The following is a 21371-nucleotide window of genomic DNA, read 5'->3' on the forward strand; positions in this document are numbered from 1 at the left end:
TTGTATTACATATTACTAATTTTGAATGTAAATTTTACAGAATAAGGTCTTATCTTATTATTACTATTATTATTATTAACCTTTCGTTGCTTTATCACTTGCACTACTGTGTCCCGCGGTAATATCGTTTTCTTACCACCATGGATAGACTGGTAGAGATCTCTTTTTTTTTTTTTTTTTTTTTTTTTTTTTTTTTTTTTTTTTTTTTTTTTTTTTTTTTTTTTTTTTTTTTTTGATATCGCAGGGTAACCCATTTACGGGTGATATCCAGGATGCCCGGGTAGGCATTCCTAGACCGTATGTCGGCTTAGCACTTGGGGGTGCACTACCGACCAAAACCCCTGCGGGAGCCTTCAGCCGCTTTAATTGGAGGGTCCCGGATCTGCAGGCAACAGGATCCCTCCAGCGACAGGCTGGCCTCGGCGAAAAGACCAGACTTCTCCTCCATGGGACTGTCCGGCTCACCTCTGAACAATCCCGACGACGCCATGTCTAGCAGGACCGGGTTCCCATCCCGGCCCGACACGGGCACAGGGGCGTTACTGGAAACGCATTAAGTAGCGCCTCCTACGCACCCCCGTTCGTCGCCTGCGGACGGAGGCCTCGTCGGCGGCCCCCTCTCTCATCCGCTCGTCGTTCTCCTTCTGGGACATTACTGTCTCGCAGAAGGAGACCATCGCCTTCCAGGACTCGTCGTCGCCGAGCATCGCGGTGATAACGCTCGGCATTGACAAGTCCCCTCCGAGGACTGTCGTCAGATCGCGACGTAGCGCCGCCCATCTCGGGCACACCTCGAGGGTGTGCTGGGCAGAGTCCACCGCCGCGCCACAATCGTGACATTCAGTCGTCGGCTCCCTTTGGGCCGTCCGACACAAGTATTCACCAAAGCAGCCGTGCCCAGTGAGAACCTGCGTCAGACGGAAGGTGAGGGGTTTGCGCTTACGGCGCATCCACCGCTCAAGGACCGGGCGCAAGGCAGCCGTTACGCGTGTGCCATACGGCTGCTCCGCCAGGTCCTCCCCCCACCTCCGCATTAGTGCTTCTTGCCCCATCCGGCGCACCCGTAGGATCCCGTCCAACGTGGGGTTCTCACCGAGAGCCCTCCTACCCGAGACGTATGAGTAGGTCTCGGCAAGGACCTCCGCCACGAGTTCCCACGGGGGATCGCCGGCTAGAGCAGTAGCTGCAGCCCACGATACCGTACGGTACCCCCAGATCACCCTCACCGCGATGATCCTCTGCGCAGACCGCAGCGCGGCCTTATTCCTCGCAGTGAGGCGATCCGCCCAAACCGGGGCACCGTACGTCGCCATACTCCGGCAGACTCCGGAATATAGCTGCCTGCAGGCGGCGCTGGGTCCTCCGAGGTTCGGGAGGAGTCTGCCCAGTGCACTCGCCACCTTCACGACCTTCGGTCCCACCACAGCGAAGTGTGGGCCGAAGGTCCACCCTCCGTCAAGGATGAGCCCCAGATATTTGATTTGGGAGCTCATCTGACCCTCCCCTCTCCGATCTGTAGGGTAGCCCCCGGTGGGGGTCCCTTACGTCCGGTCCCGCGGAAGAGGAGGGCTTCGGTCTTGTCAATTCTGACCCGAAGCCCCAAACTCTTTATGCGGCTGATCACGAGGTCGAGTCCGACCTCGGCCAGCCGCGCCGCCTCCTTGTAGTCTCGTCCCCGAGAGTAAACGAGGGTGTCATCCGCGTAGCAGATGACACCCATCCCGGGGAGGAGACGGCCTCGCAGGACCCAGTCGTAACCAATGTCCCACAGGATCGGGCCCAGCACCGATCCTTGCGGGACACCACAGCCGACTCGCCGCCACTCCACGGACCCCGACCGATTCTCGAGGCCTACTTTCCGATCGGAGAGGTACGCCTCCAACAGCCTCCCTAGATACGGGGGCACTCCGAAGATCTCTTATAGAGATAATATAGAGATAAGTTCGCCATTGTCAATATTTTTTTTATAAGCATGATGTATAATTATGCTTTTAAAGTTCAATAAAGAATATAATAATATATAGAATATCTCGAAGGATCTGAATGCATTAACAAATATTTATTTTTATCGTATGGTAATCGTATCGTAATTAGAACGCACGCTAAACACTCAACTAAACGACGAAAATAGAACGAAGCCTCGGTAAATAAAACATTGGAGCGCAATAAATTAGCATGTATATTTTTAAAATATATAACACACGTTAAGTGTCACAACACACTTTGATCACAGTTGGTTAAGAGGTAAATACTGTAGCTGTACGGTAAACATCAATATTGGATTTCATATTTTATATCGTCATATCTGTTTTCGTAATCATCCATATCTACCGAGATTAGCTTAAAATTTTATTCTATACTGGTATTTATTTACTTATTTTGAACTTTGTATTAACGTTTAAAGTGCACTATCGAGCACTCCCAACTGTGCTCTCATCGTATCACTCAACTTCGATATAAGTATGCTTTCATCCAAACTCATTTTAGGGCTTTCGAGTAATCCTGAAACGAAAAATGTACAGTATTAAATTCGATGTAATTGCATATTATTTAACATATTAATAATTTTCTTTTACTCTTTCTAAATAAATGAATACGAACTTAATTATCAACGTGGATTTACTGTTATAAATATTTCAAAAATTATTGAAATATGTACTTTAGTAAAGGTTAATTACCTTGGTCGATGCAGTCCCAACATTCCTGTATCTCATAGCTAAGGCCTGCGCTGTTGTGGAAGTGAAATTTACATTTGCCCTTGGGCAAGGTCCATTCTGTGCTGTTCGCCGCCGATATGTGAAGGACAGTCGGACACCAGAAGTAGTCCAACTAAAATAATGAAACGTTTTCTATTAAATTTAATATTTAAATTCAAATTCTGAAATACTTTATAACAAATGTTCAAATATTTAACAATATTATACAAATTTCATATGTTTCGTAATGAATTTTGTATCTTTGTTTATATATTATGAAGTTGAATTGTTTGTTTTTAAGCGTTAAATTCGGAGTCGGAAAAATAATTTCGTTTAATATACAGAATAGCGAATGCAATATCTCGTTATCGTGAGAGTTAGAAATGAGAGTTAGTGACTAGATTGTGTGGTTCTTTTTTACGATATTTAAAAAAATGAGTGATTTATATGTACAAACTAAACGTAACGGGTCATTAAAGAGCGTTGATTAGACGATTAACACAATGCAGAATCTATAAAGGCTTTTATGAAGTGGAATATTAAATTTCAAATGTAAATTGTTATAAATGCACATTTCAATTACCTAATAACGCTAGATCACGAAGTTTAAGATGATAAGATAGACGAAGATAATATGAACTAATACATATATTGTATTATCTCGCGAGGTCTCGTTTGGTACTGGAATCTCACGAGATTACATTCTTCAGTTACGGGCCATAGGACCGAAGAAGTGACTACAAAAAGGTACCTACATATTCAATTAAACGCAATACGGTAGGTAGTTTAGCAAGGGACAGTCAATAATTTTTTGTTGTGTTATTTTTAATTGTGTCAATTTGACACAAAATATTTCGCGCATGTGATTTGGGATTGAAAAGACACATTTGTAGATTCTTCACGTACTTGTTAGATCTCAATTAAATTTAAATGGGTTTAAATGACACGCACCATCTTTCGATTAAAAAAGAACCATCGATATCGGTCCACCCAGTAAAAAAAATTCTGAGGAAACATACATTTAAAAAAAAATACAGTAGAGTTGAGAACCTCCTCATTTTTGGAAGACGTTAAAAATAGAATATATTAGGTGACTGTAATGACAACATTTATTGCAAATAAAAATGTTAAACTGTATTTCTTAAATATAAATACTATTAAAATCCAGTTTTGTGTTCGTATTAAGTAACCGTTTTATAGTTTTGTATAATTAAAATAAATAAATTATATTTTCCTCGGTAGTGAATAATTATAATTTTTACCTTTTCGGCCTCGCTTATTATTTGTTTATAAAGGGCACATAGTGTTACCAGATGTGCGGTGTCGTAGATTGTAGCGTTAATTTGTAGAATAACGTTACGTTGTTTATTAATTATTGCTATTAAAATAATAATATTTTTTTCCGTTAAAATATAGCTTATGTCATTTGGCGATAATGTAGCTATTTCGTTAAATATGATTCAAAATCGGTCCAGTTGTTTTTGAGTTTATCCCTTACAAATGAAACATCAAATCGTTCACCTTTATAACAATATTCGTAAGTAATTATAAGTAGGTATAAAAGTACAGACTATTAGACTCGGACAGTTTCATTCGCGGAATGTTATAGAATCTCCAGGATTAACATCTAATTATTAATGTTATATTGAAAAATATATTTTTTAATCGCTAGATTTTGAGATCATAACCTTTAAGTTCACAAATAAACAAAGTAGTTCATAAGCGACACAATCAAGTAAACGAAAAATTGTACATACGTACATAACATACACATAAATAGGCTGTGTGGTTACGGCAGCAATGAATATAGCCCCCTCTCTTCCCGTGAGTGTTGTAAGAAGCGACTAAGGGATAACATAGTTCCACTACCACCTTGGAACTTAAAAAGCCGACCGATGGCGGTATTGAATTGCGATGGGGGCTGGCCTTGAAATACACAGACCGAAGGCGGACAGCAGCAGCGTTTTCGGTGCGACAAAGCCAGCCCTGCGGTCACCAACCCGCCTGCCCAGCGTGGTGACTATGTACAAAACACATGAGTTCACGCCATTTTTGGCGCGAACTTGTGGATGCCTATGTCCAGCAGTGGACTGCGATAGGCTGATGTGTGTGTGTGTGTATACACATAAAAATTTTTATATATATAAACAATTTTTATACATATAAAGATATTAAACGAAAGAAAAAATCGATATATTTATCCCTATTTCCCCTGGATCAGGCCATAAGTTATGAATGACTATACTAATTTATTTAACATTTTTTAAAAGTTTTATTTACACTTATTCAAATAAAAAATTAAGAAAGTTGCTCAGAAAATCGGAAAATTTCCAAAAAACTTTTCGGTTAGGTATTTAACATTCACGCGTCTTCGCAAAACAGTATGAGCTGTTGGGTTAGCTAGTGTTTAACATAATATAACTTACCAAAATAGTTCCTTTAGTTCCAGTAATTTCAGCTCTGTTGGCCATAGTTGCCCGCGTATGTGCCGCTATGGTCGCAGTCTTCCCGTCTTTGTACTTAAGTGCGCAAGATATAGACTCGTCGACGCCGGTCTTGCTCAAGTGTCCCGCACACATTATGTCGGTCGGGGGCTCCTTATATACGAATTGTAAAAGTTGCAACATGTATACACCTAAGTCCAAGACCACGCCGCCACCTAAATCTTTCATTCTGAAATTGATTGATCACAAAGTCCTTATTATATGGCCGAAGTTTTATGTTAGGATTTATCGTAATGTGATAAGCGATAGCAGTGAATGAAAATGAAAGATTCTTACAAGTTCCTCTCAATGTCGTTAATTTCAACCCCAAATTGTATGTTTATGTGATATACATCTCCAAGCCCACCACTCGCAATGTGCTTGTCTAAAGCATCGTAAGCAGGAAAGAACCTCGACCACATCCCCTCGAGGAGAAATAGTTTTTTTTCGCGCGCTAAATCAACTAGATATTTAGTTTGCTTGTATGTCATACCCATAGGTTTCTCACACAGTACGTGTTTACCGTTTTCTAACATTAATTTTGCTATATCAAAGTGCTGTAAATTTAGAACGCAGACGAAAACAATGTCTGAAAATAAAAATTAACGTTGACGAAAATAAGGCCTGAAAATTAAAAGTCAAATAATTTTGAAAGACAGTATAAGATAGAAGATATATGTACATCGTCAGGCCATAAATACTGTTACAATTAAAAATAAACAAAATATTACATTTTTATTTGGAATTTGTCATTTTTAAATAATTGTTCATGGTTTTCTTATTTCCGCGCCAATACATTGAAAAATATCTTGTGGTATTAAAATGGAGTGGTGTGATAAAGAGAACTGAATCGCTGTGACTGCATTACACAAAGTAGGTATGGACACAAATACAATTTTTAAAACTCTCCATACGATTGGTATTAGTCAAATGTTTGTGTACCGGGCTATTGATTGGTACAATGAAACCTCCTCTGTTTGTGACAGAGAAAGATCTGGCCGTCCACGTAGTTTACGTACGGAAAAAGGCGATCGAAGCAGTAAGGCAAAGCATTTGAAGAAATCCTCTCCGAAAGCAAAAGATTTTATCTCGGGATACGAAGGTAGCACCATGTCGCGTATTTTAAAATATGACTAAAGACTTGCAGCCTATAAGAGACGAACAGGTCATTTCTTAACTGATAATTTAAAAAAAATAATATTTTGGTAAAATCAAAACAACTACTTAAGCGGTATGTAAAGGAAGGTCACAGAAAAATTTTGTTTACGGGTGAGAATTTTTTTACAATTGAGCAATATTTTAACAAAACAAAACAAGCGTATTTATGTTCAAAGCTCTACGGAAGCTTCCCAATTAGTCAACAGAATAAAAAGTGGGCATTATCCGACTTCAGTGATGGTTTGGTGGGGTGTTAGCTATGAAGGAGTGACTGAGACATATTTTTGTGAAAAAGGTATCAAAACATCGGCACATGTTTATCAAAATACCAATCTTGAGAAGGTAGTTAAGTCCCTTAAAGAGACTCTGCACCGGGTCATAAAGCTCGATCCACCCAATCTTGGTTAGAAACCAACGTTCCGGACTTCATCAGAGCTGAAGACTGGTCGTCATCTAGTCCTGATCTTATCAGCTGGATTATGATTTATGGTAAGTTTTAGAGATTATTTATGGCTTGTTCTAAATGCCATGATAATTTGAAATCGCTAAAACAACCCATACGATTGGCAGTGACGAATTTTCCCATGGAAAGAATGCGTGCTTCTAATGATAACTGGCCTTAACGTTTAAAGGACTGCATTACAGCCAATGGGGACCACTTCGAGTAAGCTTTATATATTTTTAATGCTTTTATATTAATGTATTAAACTAACCCACTGTAATAGTAATAAATGTTACGGGCAAAAGAAAAAAAAAAATGTTTTTTTTTATTTGTAACAATATTTATGGGAAGACTGTGTATAAATCAATAATATCATGTAATTTTAAATATATATTATTAGAGAGAGGCGTCGAAATAATAAACAAAATATATTTAAAAATAAAAAATAAGTTTATATCCAAGTTAATATTTTGTGAAGGCGGAAAATTAGAAGCGCCCTTAGCGCCCTTGACCTTAGCTTCGCGGGAATGAATGATCCGGAAGAGGAAAAACGTACGTTAGTTTGGAGTTGTCAAAAAAGGAAATAATGCCGAATGAACCTATTTTATACATGAGACGATATGCCATTGTAACATACCAATGTCGGAGTCGCTCGCGATCGATTCGTAACCTTCATACGCGGTGCTGATATTGTGGAGCGTGGCCAATCTGTGAACACGATCTAGGTCTTTGCCGGCGATGGCAACGACCTTGTGCTGTTCAGCCGGCAAGGATGCCATCGCCGTCAAAAAGTCATGGGTGATCATTCCAGCTCCGGCGATCCCCCATTTCAGCTGTTTACCCATCTAAAATCATCATATAAAATACGGATAAACTAGTTATATTAGTGAATGATTGACGCACATAGTTTGGTTCATTTATCAAATTAAGAACGATAAGGTAAATTTTTTACGATAACAAAATTGTAAAATTGATTACCATATTTATAATATTACAATTCCAGCAAAGTTTGATTCAGCTAAGTCTAATGAAAGCTGAATATACAACAACCATAACATTATGCTGTTATATCAAATTTGATATGCAATTTAAGACTTACATAACAAATGTAACTTAAAACTGTTTCAGTTATCACTTCTGCAAACATATGTACGTACATAATATGAGCTACAAGAATTTAAGAAAGAAAATTTTGATAAAACTAGATAATAAAAAAATTCCCTTATCACAGATAACTAAATAGAAAATTCTGAGACTTATCTTGTTTGCATTTTATAGTGTAGTGATTTGCACCTTGAAATAAGCTATTTAATTTATTTATTTATTTATACTTTATTGCACACTTACAAAAAGAACATTAAAAAGAAGAGGAAAAAACATACTGAATAAAGTGCAAAGGTGGTCTTATCACTGACAGTGATTTCTTACAGACAACCTGTTTATAAAGGAATCATATTTAGTTAGAAAACATTATTATTAGTTACTATACGCTGTGAATACAATTGCTGGCAATAAAGAGAGTATTTCAATTGGTCCAGTCAGTTGATGGGTAATTATTCCTAGCATATATCATAATGTACTGTAAAGGTCTAACAATGTTTATTTATGATACTTTTATGAGCACTGACAATGTTTCAGTGCTTATGTAACTCAAACATTTTTTAATTTATAAATACAGAAGCATAGATACAACAAGACACTTTTATCACAAATTATACAGCCTATTTTAAACTTGCTCTTGTGCATATTATGCATCAGTGAAAAGCAAATAAAGACTTTATCAAAAAATAATTTGCTTTGGGCTAATTTGTAAAAAAAAATGTGTACGTGCACTTTTACTAAACAACAAATATATATACATATATTATATATTATAGCAATGTATGGTTAAAAAATAGGATATTAAAATAAAAATTGATATTTGAAACAGAATATACATATTGTAAATTTTTGAAGTGAAGCTTCTTAAGAATCATTGAAACTCGATGAAATGAAAATGCGTCACTATAAAGAAACAAACACATAAATGTATAAGAGAGAATGAGATAGAATACTTTGTACACAGTATTTTATATTATTATATATGAGGCTACTTTTTACTTTTGCCTTGAGTGAATTACACACACACACATTTTTTTATTTCTATTTGAAATACTATAAATAAAATTTTATTATTAATAAAAACAGTTTTTAAGTATTTGTCTACTTACATTTTTTGCTTGTTCTGGCTTATTACTATAACTTCTGTAATATAATAAAATGTGAAAATTAGTTAAAACACATTTCATATAAAAATCTTTTTCATGATTATTAGACTTATATTAACAAAAAAGTTTTTATTTAGAATTGATAATAAAATACAATAAAAAAACACATATGTAATGGGACCTTTTTTTATTGCTTTTAAAGAAAATTGTAAAATGAAATAGTTTAATTGTATCAAATTCAGTTCAATTTTTTTTTAGAAAAACCATATTACAACACCTTATAAATTAAAACAGTACATAACGATTTAAATTATCTAAAAAGCATTAGAGAGTTATTTACCATTTAAAGTAAGTTATTAATTCTGATAGTTCCAACCTTGTTTGTTTAAAAATAATCTACATAAGTGAAGATTAGATCACCATCACCACTAAAGATCACGAGACGACTGACAGCGTGACATCACAGAGTACACTACATAAGTGTCCCCACTCCCCAACTCTTGATAAAACGTTTCCCTAAGGCTTTTAACAAGTCCTTGAATTAAGAACAAAAACCTTAGATTGAAATTATTTAAAAATCATTCAGATTATTAGTTTTTATTTTTCAAAGGGTTTTAGATTAGAAAATAAAATATTTTGTTGATTTTTTTAAAACTTCCTTAATATACATATATTATATTTTATCTAAGTATTCATATTATTTTAGTGTTATATCATATAAGTAAATATATTTACTTTGCGTGTATTTTTAATAATAAATTAACAAAAAAAAAATCGAATTATTATTTTTTATTAGTTTTTTAATATTATGTCCTGACCAATAAAAAAATTCTAAAAGAATATCCTAAAAAAAAATTATCACTTAAAACTTTCCTGCTATTTGGGTAAAAACCCCAAGCTGGCATCACTGCACTACCGACTACTAGACACAATAGGCGCGTTGCACCTAAGGCCCACAACGCCATCTATCACGATCGCTGAAATTGCCGTTCCACTAACGTAAAAAACGTCACAGGCGTTGTGGGCAAACTTTTTAAGTGGGACGCATATTTGGGCGCTGTTAGGTGTCGCAATATGGTGGTATGGTGAAAACATGCAGCTGTGGGGGTTATGAGTGATAATTTTGCATGGATTGGAGTAAAACCTATTTCAACATGGATTCCATTGTGTTTTTGCCGAATCAAATGGGAAATAAGATTCACAATTTGACACTGACAGTTGTTTTTTCAAATTCTCACCATGTTTTGATAAAAACCAACTCTGACCCACCTATATTTTGTGGGCGAAGTGGGCACGATGCGGTTGTGAACAGTGACGTCATCTATGACGTCAAGCAATCGCTCGCGACGAACACGGGCCTTAGGTGGAAAGATAGAATTGTTGTTGCGGGCGTTGCGGTAGCGTAGTTGAACGCAGCCACTATGCTATGACGTTATTATTGACATTAAATGGTAATCAAACTAACAATCAAAGCTAACAATGTCGTAGTAAGCTCTATTGAAAACCTTTGTTTAGTAATTATTGTTATATTATTTGCTTGTTTTCATTTCTTTAAGAAATGTCTTTGATTTTGTGGAGATCATACTCTAAAGCAAGAAACAATTTTTTATCGTGTGGAAATAATTGCAGTTCCTTTTCGTCGCTATACACTTATTTTGTTCGAACATTTAGTGATGAGAAGTCTTGTGGTCCAGAATTTAGTAATAGCACCATTTTTATTGAAAATGGCTTTAATGTTCACGAACTACCCGTAGTTGTGAGAAAATTAAAAGATTTGGAACATTTAAATGTCTCTTCGTCGAAGGAAACTTCACCATCTACAAATGATTCCCTCAGTTATCACCTCATTCAAGAAGAGTTTAAGCAATGTACCGACTTACGTGAAGTCTTTTCATTAATAACAAAATGTACAAAAATAACTCCTAATATTGCACTGGGGGCCATTGAAAGAATATATGATTTAGAAAAAGATGGAAACCTGATTTTGCCTACAAATGAAAGTATTCATATTAACTTTGCTAAAGGTGCTATATTAGAAAAACTATTAAAAGTTGTTATGAAGAGTGAAGACACACAGACAATACTTAATGTGCTTAAGACAACCTCGTCCATTATGGAGCCTCATAAACATAAGTTTTGTGATGAACTATTTTTAAGAGTTATTGAAAATAAGTTAACAGTAGAGCAGTTGTGTGAATTTGCATTGTTTCTTATAAAAAATAGTAATCAACAAAATTATTCAGAAAAAATTGATAAGTTATGGGTTGGGTTTGTTGATAAGGAGAAAGAGATAAATGAAAATAACATAGTACATATATTCTATGTATTACCAGGTTTGAAGGTCAGTAAAAAAACAATTCTAGCATTGCTAGAGCAGAAATTATCAGAACTGTGGTGTAAAATAAAGGTCCCAGTTATGCAAGAAATTTTTAATATATTTTTAGTGGAGAAATACTTCTCTTTACAGTCCTTTGCAGTTTTAGGACACTGGTTATATACAAACATTCATGCTTTAAAAGATGATGAACTATTAGATGCTATTACAAAATTTACTCGACTCAAGTACACAGATCACCAAATTGAGGCAGCAGTTGAAAAATTCTTAAAATTTAAGGCATCAAAAATAAAATCGCAGGTTTTGGTCATAGGTATTTTGAATTACTGTATGCAATTTCAATTGTGTAATAGAAATATTCTCAAAATTAGTAGTCAATATTTATTAAATAACATAAAACAGGTACCATCCAGTTTCTTGAAGCCTTTTATATATCCGTTCGGTTATTTGTGTTTCAATCCAGGTTCTGAGTTTTGGTCATCAGTAGAAGAAGTGCTTCTGGAGAACTGTTATAAGATTAAAATTGACGATCTAAGCTTAATAATTCTCTCTCACATATATTCTGGACAGTACCCATTAAAATTAGTATATAAAATATTTAGTCCGGAATATTTAGCTAAAATAAATAATAAAGATGTTTTAAAAAAACTGTATTTAATTGATACAGCATTATCACTAGAGTGTAAAGAATATTTGGGACCACTATTACCAAAGGACCAGTGGTTTAAGCCTGTATTACAAGATTGTAGAGTTAAGAATATTTTAGAGAAAATTAAGGATAATATTGTAGCAGTAGTTGGAGAGTTTTTAGAATTATCAACAGCTGTTGTTTTGCCAAATTATTGTTCAGACGAAACTTACTTAATTGATGTTATGTTACATCCAACTGGACAAGGGGATAATACTTTCAACTGGAAATCTCCTTTGTTGAAAAATGGTAGTATAGCTGTTCTCATACATTTACCAGATCATTATTGTTCTGATAATGAACTGTTGATTGGACCTCAGGTCATGAAGAAAAAACACTTGAAGATATTGGGGATGAAAGTAGTAAGCTTGAAATACTCTTTACTTAGTCAATTTTATACATCTCATGATAATGTGACACTCAGAAAATATCTCAAAGATAGAATTGACAATGCAGAGTCTGCTTTGTAAGATTATTTCAGATGTATAGTGCAGCTATAAATGTGTTGGGAAATTAAATGTGAGATGTATATGATGATAAAATGTGTATCATGTTATTGATTGTTTCGTTTGCTAAGTTATTTTATACTCAATTTATATGTTATTTATTTGTCTGTGCTAAAATAGCATAGATAAGGGATGTCAAACTCATTTTGCAGAGGGCCATATATTTTTTTTTTATAAAAATTTACATCCACGGGCTCAAAATGCCCATGCCTTTTGTTAAACATGCATTATAATTATATTAATACCACAGGCGATTTGTCATACGAACTACAGATCGACAGTCCTGTGAATGCCTAGTAAATCTAGGTCGTGATCCGACGCTGACGGTTTTTTTTTTCTCTTACAAATACTCTTTGATCACTTATTATTCATTCTTTCATAATTTCTGAACATTTTATTCATTTTCTTATCTATTTCTATATCTACACTTATTTGCTACTTATCATATATGTAGACTTATTTCCTAGTTACCATATATTTACACTTATGTTCTACTTAAAATATACATTTAGCCTAAGTTACTGTCAATAAGGTTTTTTTTAAATATATTTATTTATATATAGCTATTATTAATATTTATCTATTTATTATTTATTTATTTCTGCTATTTACTTACATTCCGCTACATTAAATACACCTATATAATTATATATCACTGTCACTAATTCATAGACACGGACCCGGATAGTTCTTTTAAGGTTGTGCTCCAAGATTGTTTTCGCCAAGGCACCCAGCGCTCGGCAAACAAACCTGCCGATTGCGTCATCACCGTCGTCAGTGTACCTAATAGACGCAGGTGTTAGTCTTGTCAATGCTACTATCGCATGAGGCACACTGTCATGGATTTGTAGCCTCTCGGTCTTTGTCTGGACGATGATGACCTCGCCGTAGGTTTGCCTTTGTGCTTCATGAATGGTCATGACGCGCGATCTCTCTCCAGTGCCGTATCCCTGGTCTATCAGCATTTATTCTCTTCCTGCGTATAGACCAGGTATAGGGTGTCCTTTTGAAGTTTTGGTATTGGCGCGCCAGTGTATCCACTCATTCTGAGGCCGTGGATGGTGGGATTTGACGAGTACATATTTACGTACCTATATCCATGAGGGCAATATATTAAATTTAAAATGTGTAGGCGGAACAGATTCAAATAAATGTTCTGAATTATTATAACATTTTATTTATATTATGAAATGATATGAAATTAAAAAAAATATAATATGGTTGTTAAAATTCGCGGCCGATCGTGGGCCGTATTTGACATCCCTGGCATAGATGATTTTACCGATGTCAAAAGGTTATGTTTATTTTTTATTATAACTTTAGTAAATTATAGGAATTTCTTTTAATATTATTCCAAAACTACTGTTACATGTAATCATCTGTTCACATTACATTTATATAAATTAAGATTAAGACATTAACGCCGAGTTGCACGAAAAGAAATTAAAATTTAAGTAGTGATTAAACTAATTTAATCGCAAGAATTGTATGAAATTCTTCTGATTAAATTAGTTTAATCTCTACTTAAATTTTAATTTTGTTTCGTGCAACTCGGCGTAAGCTTCTCACTTTATTTTCGATTATACAATAATTTGACATATTAGGTATAAATACCTAACTAATGTGTGTATATTAATCTACTGTCAATTATTATTATAAAATTAACTAGCTTTAATAGACTTGGCAAACGTTGTCTTGCCCCTAAACGCTATTTAAAAATAGGGGTTGGTGGTAGAAGTATGAAAATTTAGGGTTGTATGTATTTTTCAACGCCAAATCATAATAAAATAAAAAATAAATAATTTATCTAAAAATTAAGAAAAAAAATTGGAGTGGACTACCCTTAACATTTAGGGGGATGAAAACTAGATGTTGATCGATTTTCAGACCTACCCAATATGCACACAAAATTTTATGAGAATCGGTCAAGCCGTTTCGGAGGAGTTTAACTACAAACACCCCGACACGAGAATTTTATATATTAGATAAAAACAATATTTAATATATTATGTTTAAGTAAGGTGTGCTAACTGTTATTTTAGACTGTATTTTAATGTCATATATTATATATGTATAAAATAAAGAACATTCAAGTAATTTTTTGTGATATGATGTGTGATGTGTGACTGTGATAGTTGTAAGATTAAACTTTTAAGTGCAATTGTTTACTGTTAAAATGTAAAATATTTTTCTAGTCTTGATTATGGTTTTTTTACAAAATAAAAAAAAATATATAATATTAATTATTGTTTTTTAATGTTTACACACTTCAGCCTGTAATATCCCACTACTGGGCATAGGCCTCTTTCCCCATGTAGGAGAAGGATCAGAGCTTATTCCACCACGCTGCTCCAATGCGGTTTGGCGGATATATTCCCTACTATGAGTAACGGTCGCTATCAGGTGTATATGATAACAACCGGGACCGACGGCTTCACGTGCTCTCCGAGGCACGGTGGGGCGACCCACAAGGACTGCACAAACACCCAGACAACGGCAAACACCTGTATGGCCAATACAAATGTTTGTCATGTACGGGGATCAAACCCGCAACCACCAGCGCAACAGGTACAATCCATGGCCGTAACCGTTGCGCCAACGCGGCGTCAATGTTTATACACTAGGCCGGAAAAATTTGAAGTACCTGTTTGTTATCTTAAAAGAACATTTTTAATTCAGTTCATATGAACATTATTGATTTAGCCTTTAATATCCCACTGCTGGGCATACGCCACTCTTCATCTAAGCGAAGAGTAGGAGCTTAATTCATGATGCTGCACAGTTGGCTGATAATCTACTTTCATGGATATATAATTAAATATATATTTGGATACGGATTCGTATCATGTATATAAAACCACCTTTGCAAATAAGCATTATTATAGAACAAAGTTGATTACCATAAAAAGGTTATATTGAGTTAACCTTAATCATTTTATTAATATACATAACTTTTGGGTAGCTCTAACCGTTTAAGGCGCACGTGTTAAGAAAAAGAAAAAATGTAAAAAAAACTTATTAAATATTTATACTTTATTAATCTAAGAATACCTGATCAATGAAATCAAATATTTTTATTTTTAAGAAGCGTATAATAATATAATTAATTGGATAATAATATAATTATAATTAATTGAATATTATGTCCCTATCGATATATTATTACACAAGTATACACTTATTTATTATATTATATATATACCATAACTATAATACTTATAATTTCTTTTCCCGAGAGCTCCGCACCGGTCGATGTCTTAAACAAGAATAAGGCAATCGAGTGGGACGGTTCGATTCGGACCACTCGTTTTATAGACGACTACAAACAAGTATAACTATTTATCGTAAAAATAATAATAATACATGTTATTCCACTATAGTCATCAAAATATAATAGTCCCGTTTTAACATTTGAAAAATACACTAGAAATTAGAATGAAATTTGGAATGAAACTGTAAGAAAAAATAAAAGAATTATTAATTATTGCAGTGTTTTTTTTTGAAATACATACATTTTTGGCACGTTTAATAATATGATAGAATATGTTGCAAGTATTCTTTTCGCGCTTACTTTTTAGTAGCATGTAATTTCTACTTAATCATTACCAGACGTCTGAAAAACAGTTATTATACCTACTCAGTCTTTTTTTTAAATGCTAGTGTTGTAACTAAATAATTACTTTATTTCACTAGCTTAAAAATATAATATAAAATTTTTAATTGACGGCACGTCGCCATTTAGCGTCCACGCGCGCACTGCTGCGCAGGGACGTTAGAGGACCACTCGGGAATGATTCCCAAGAAACACGATTTACTAAAAATACCGAGCTAAGCTCGGTCACCCTACCCTTTTAAGTAAAACGGCATGAGGAAGTTAAAAAGTTATAACTAATTACTTATAATTTTTAAGGTTAATTTTGAAATAGGAACAGGGATGTCAAATAAATCGACAGCTAGTTATTATAATTATTTTTATTATACTCATAACATCTTTTTCTTAAATTTACTCACATTCTAATTTACTAGAATTATTATTTGAATAATTATTTTATTAATGTATAAGACAGCTTTTACAAGTAAAAACTCATGTAGTTTTGGATGAATTTTGCAGACCAAAAAGTTAATTATTTGTAACACATAAAAATCCAAAAAATTGTTTTTAATACTAACCACTATACTATAATTACTTCTGATGTTTAAAAGAACGTGATTATTTATTAACAGTCATGATCTTTGCAAAAGAAGTTCTCAAGTTATAAAGCCAAAAACAATTTTCATTTAAATTTTAATTAGCCTTTATCAATAAAAGCTATAGGCAGAAACGAATACTCTCTATACTTTATAGCCAAATGGTGTATCACAGCAACTCTAGCTTGAAATATCAATTTTTAATGAATGTGTTTACGCTGGCTCACAGCCTAAAATCTAAAGTAGACATTTTTTATAAGTTACAAGACACTCGATAGAGTTAGATATATTTAATAAATCTTTATTATTAAGGTTATCCTAGAGATAGGTTTCTTTGAATAGATTGAAAATACGAACACGATATTTCATTCTATTTGAAGTTTATACATAACTATGTGCACATTATATGCTGTACGATACGAGTATAGCTATTTTAGTCAACTTAATATTTCTACCACACAATATTATCTCGAAATCTATTACAAATACACCCACAAATTCATTAAACGTCAAATTGTTTCTCTTATGATAACTCTACTTGGTAGATTCTAATTTAATATTAGCAGTGAAAATAATTTTTAGAGAAATTTTGAACTTTGGCACATAACAATAGTGTACTTAATGTGGTTAGTGTAAATATTTTGAAGTGAAACTTTGTTAGAATCGTCATGATTTAAAACTCGATGAAACGAAAAATGCGTCACGATAAAGCAAGATAAACATAAATTTATAGGAGAGAATGTTAATACATTACTGCTTATAACGCGTAAGCGATGCCACTTACGACCTTTTTCACCGAGACCGTGATCATCGATAGAACAAATCGCAACGGCCTACCTTCCTACGACATTTCAGAAGTTTCACTTCTGCTGTGTGTGAATTACACACACATGCATTTTTTAATTGTGTATTATGTGTCATAATTTTCATCATCTGATAATGCGAGTTTTAATTTTTTTTTAATTCGACATTTCAGTAAATAATAATTTCTTTTTAAATTCTTAAATATTTTATTATTACTTTTAATATAATTCAGGTAGACATCATAAAAAGGCATATAAAGCAAGTTTTGAACTATGTTTGAATCAGAATTTATCAGTGCCTATTAATAGGCATAAACAGTTAAATATATACTATTTATAAATATAATTTTCACGTCTGAATGTGGCTTTGTAAAAATTAAGATATGTCAACTATTGTTATGATTCTGGATATTTTATATCACCAAGTGATAAAGAACACATTCATGTATATATATATACGTTTGACTATTATATCTTTTAAAGAATCAGTTTTATATATTGAAATTTCGATATAGTATCTTCTTAATTTTATCAAATAAAATCTGTTTATCAATCTTCAGTACCACTCCATTATGAACATCACAAAGTGTATCACGTTAAAAATCACGGCACAAATATATACAAGCACACTTGAAAATGACGATGTAAGGTCGTCATATATATGTATATGACACATATATATGAAATGTTTATGTATGTCATATCTATATTATGACGGTACGGTATAGGTTACATAGCCTAACTTTGATATTGCAGTGACAGAATTATACATATATGATTTTAAATCACGTAGGGAAAGATTGCGAAAAATAACTTTTCAATAGATGCTTGTCACCCATGGCTATAAAAGCGCGTCATTCGAAATATTAAAAATGTAATAAAAAATAGACATATAATTCTGTCGCAATATGATCAGATTGTATTCGTTTCAAAGTGTTTTATATTACGGCAGTATTTTAGGTAAACCTATATACATCATCGAGATGAAATAAAATTATCAAAAATAATTACATTTGTATGTAGGTTATGTAAGGGCTACATTGTGTATGAATAATAAATTTTACGTAAATTAATAAACAGAGCACATAGTTTGTTTATTTGTTATTTATGTTTTTATTACATGTATTATACAATTTTAGGTAAGTAGGTTTAATTAAGGGTTCGTTTGTCATGTTCTTCATAAGACGACGATAGGGACAATGTAGAGTAGTCTAGACAAAAATTAATTGTTTCTGCCATTAGTAACTTTAATTGATATAATTAAATAGATTTATAATTATAATAATTACGTTTATCGTCTAATAGTCACAAAATTGATCATGCACTAATCTTAATTCTATAATTCAATCGATCTAATTCCCTATTATTACAAAGTTTCGAATCATGAATTAATTTAGAATTAACTACCTAATCGCTTAAGGACTGGGAAATTACAACATCAAATTCTATTTGGCAGTAACCTAATACTCGTTACTTTGTCATCTTATATAGTGTCATCAAAATAAAAAAAAATTGACAATTTTACTTCATTAAGTAGGTTAAGTAAATTTTTTTCCAGTCACAGATAATAGATGAATTTAGTGACTGTTGTTTAATTTTTTTTTAATATATATATGGGTTTGATAATACTTAAATAATTAAATTAGCTAAATTACTGTGGAAAATATTATAAATTGTTTATAAATACATATTACTTAGAAGATAAGGTAACAAAATTATACGTTTTTAACAAAATTGGTTCAAGATGATGTAGATTTATGACAGTAATAACTTAGAAATATTTCGAACATTTCTTAATAGTAGGTCTTATAACTAAAGATCTTGTAGAGGATTGTGGTGTTAGTCCTCTTAAGTTGTTATATTATATAAGAAGGATTATAATTTTCTTACGAATAAAACACCTACTTTGTAAGTTTATAGGTGTAAATACATTATTATACAGATGACACAAACATTATATAAATGATCACAGTAAGAAATCAGCTAACTACGCGAATGTGCGTAATAATTTTCATGGATTGACACTATTAAAAAATGTAAAAAATGCTGAACATTCATTTTTTTCCATTTAACAACGCAAATATAGAAATAATAATAAAATAGTAATATATAATCTTGGTCAAAATATACATAGTACCTGACATACTGTATGAAAGAGAATGATTGACGAAACCATCATTTAGATATAAAAAATCAACATATAATTATTGAAAAGTAAAATCGTTCAAGAATGACTAGACTAGTGTCTCTACAGTGATTCGGGAGGTAAATATTTAAATTTCATCGATTTTCAGTCCCATTGTAATATTAACTTGAGCAGACAATATTCTTAGAACAAAATAACTATTTACAAAGTTCATTTAATTTAGATTAAAATCCGTCCCATGTCAATAAATGATTATAAATTATCTAAAATTTTGTCAACATTGTAAATGTTATCGTCATTAAACTAAAGAGATAGGTTCAAAATTTGGATGTGTATCGGTAATTCATAATGATGAAACTTTCAACTAATCTAGATAATAATAGAACTAACGTCGAGCTAACCTAAGTTAAGGCTCTTGAAGATTCACACTCGTTAAGTGATTACGTAATTTCACACATATGCATGTATACAACAATGAATATAATTTCATTAAATTAATCATCACTAAGCGTCAAATGTAACAAAATTTAGATCTAATCTAACATTTATGTTTCAAACAAACATCAATATATTTTCAGTAGTCGTAAGTAAATACGATAGACATATTATATAAACGAATTATACAACATAATATTCGGCCCGACCGTCCGTTCGTGCGAGACGGGTTTATTATGCGATTGTTAATTTTACAAAACTATCAACAAGACGCAAACTCCAACCTTTTAAAAGATCCATTAAAACAGAGTACGAAACAGTTCCGAACATATCACGTAGACATTTGTAAATTTTGTTCGAAGACCCGAACGTTACTGATAGTTCAAAATAGATTCCTGTAGTAAAAAGATTAATATTACGAGGCGGGAAGGTCGCGGTGCGCGTTCACGAGTAGATAGTGATCACTTCGCGTCCTCCGCCGCGCACCATCAGTACCTTCTCCAGCCCCTCCGTCAGTACTTCGAGGAACTCCATATCTGTAATTTAAAAATATAGATATTAAAATCGGTTACACATTAATAGATTTTGTTATAGTTTATCGAAATACAGTTTAAATCGTTACCGATATAATTATTATCCTGAATGGTATATTTTAATGTATCTTGAAGTGTATATTTGTCGTCAAATGGCAACAATTTTTAAATTGTTGCCATTTGCTAATTCTTAATCCTTCTTCTTTTAAACGACGAAAATGAAATTTATTTACTGAAATACTTTTTTCAGTATTTTTTTTTTTTAATTTCTTCCAAAGTATTACAAGATAAATATTATTAACTGATGAGATAGTGTTACAAGAAATGCGAAAATGAATCTGTTCGTTATTGGAATGTAGAGAGTTATGTATGCATATCGTTATTTTTATGAGGAATGCTCCATAAAATTAAATGAAAAAGAAACTTTTCATGTCTTACAATTCGATTCCCTCTCGAGCTTGGTGTCGCGCGGCGGCCCGGGCAGGTTCAGTATGACTAGTTGTGCGTCGTGCGATCGCGACACTATCACCTCGTTCAGCTTCACAGCCGTGTGCATTCGTCGAACAGTGCCCTCGTCACTGCATACCACATACATTTTATAATTTGATGTTTCTAAATCAAAATTATGCATAGAAAAACTGTTTGTTTGTCTGCTTGTATGTAATCGATAAACTTTGAAACTACTTCTAAAACTTTGAACCAGTTTTTAGGTTTTTTTTGTCCTCATTCGTTTCATTTTCCACGCTTGCAC

At 33.4% G+C, this 21371-nt stretch overlaps 3 protein-coding genes across 3 annotated transcripts in view; 1 reads left to right on the plus strand and 2 right to left on the minus strand.

Annotated features, from left to right (window-relative positions):
• Positions 1 to 2161: 2161 nt before the first annotated feature.
• LOC123657672 (trans-1,2-dihydrobenzene-1,2-diol dehydrogenase-like) lies at positions 2162 to 7624 on the minus strand. The gene is made up of 5 exons (XM_045593197.1): positions 7417 to 7624; positions 5477 to 5768; positions 5123 to 5369; positions 2679 to 2829; positions 2162 to 2502 (listed from the first exon to the last, which is right to left on the minus strand). Exons 1-5 carry the CDS (start codon positions 7622 to 7624, stop codon positions 2399 to 2401), a joined length of 1002 nt encoding a protein of 333 aa, XP_045449153.1. The 3' UTR covers positions 2162 to 2398.
• A 2805-nt stretch (positions 7625 to 10429) lies between these two features.
• On the plus strand, positions 10430 to 12565 carry LOC123670190 (FAST kinase domain-containing protein 3, mitochondrial-like). Its single transcript, XM_045603702.1, has one exon. The coding sequence runs from the start codon at positions 10545 to 10547 to the stop codon at positions 12477 to 12479; it is 1935 nt and encodes a 644-aa protein (XP_045459658.1). The 5' UTR covers positions 10430 to 10544; the 3' UTR covers positions 12480 to 12565.
• Positions 12566 to 20531: 7966 nt separating this feature from the next.
• LOC123654211 (solute carrier family 12 member 4) overlaps positions 20532 to 21371 on the minus strand; it is a 50409-nt gene continuing 49569 nt past the window's right edge. The window contains exons 20-21 of the mRNA XM_045590131.1: positions 21059 to 21198; positions 20532 to 20623 (exon numbers count right to left, since the gene is read on the minus strand). Of these exons, the coding sequence (XP_045446087.1) occupies positions 20532 to 20623; positions 21059 to 21198 (232 nt within the window). The remainder of the gene's footprint in view (positions 20624 to 21058; positions 21199 to 21371) is intronic.

The sequence above is a fragment of the Melitaea cinxia genome, chromosome 1, assembly GCF_905220565.1.
Source record: "Melitaea cinxia chromosome 1, ilMelCinx1.1, whole genome shotgun sequence".
Classification (NCBI taxonomy): Eukaryota; Metazoa; Arthropoda; class Insecta; order Lepidoptera; family Nymphalidae; genus Melitaea; species Melitaea cinxia.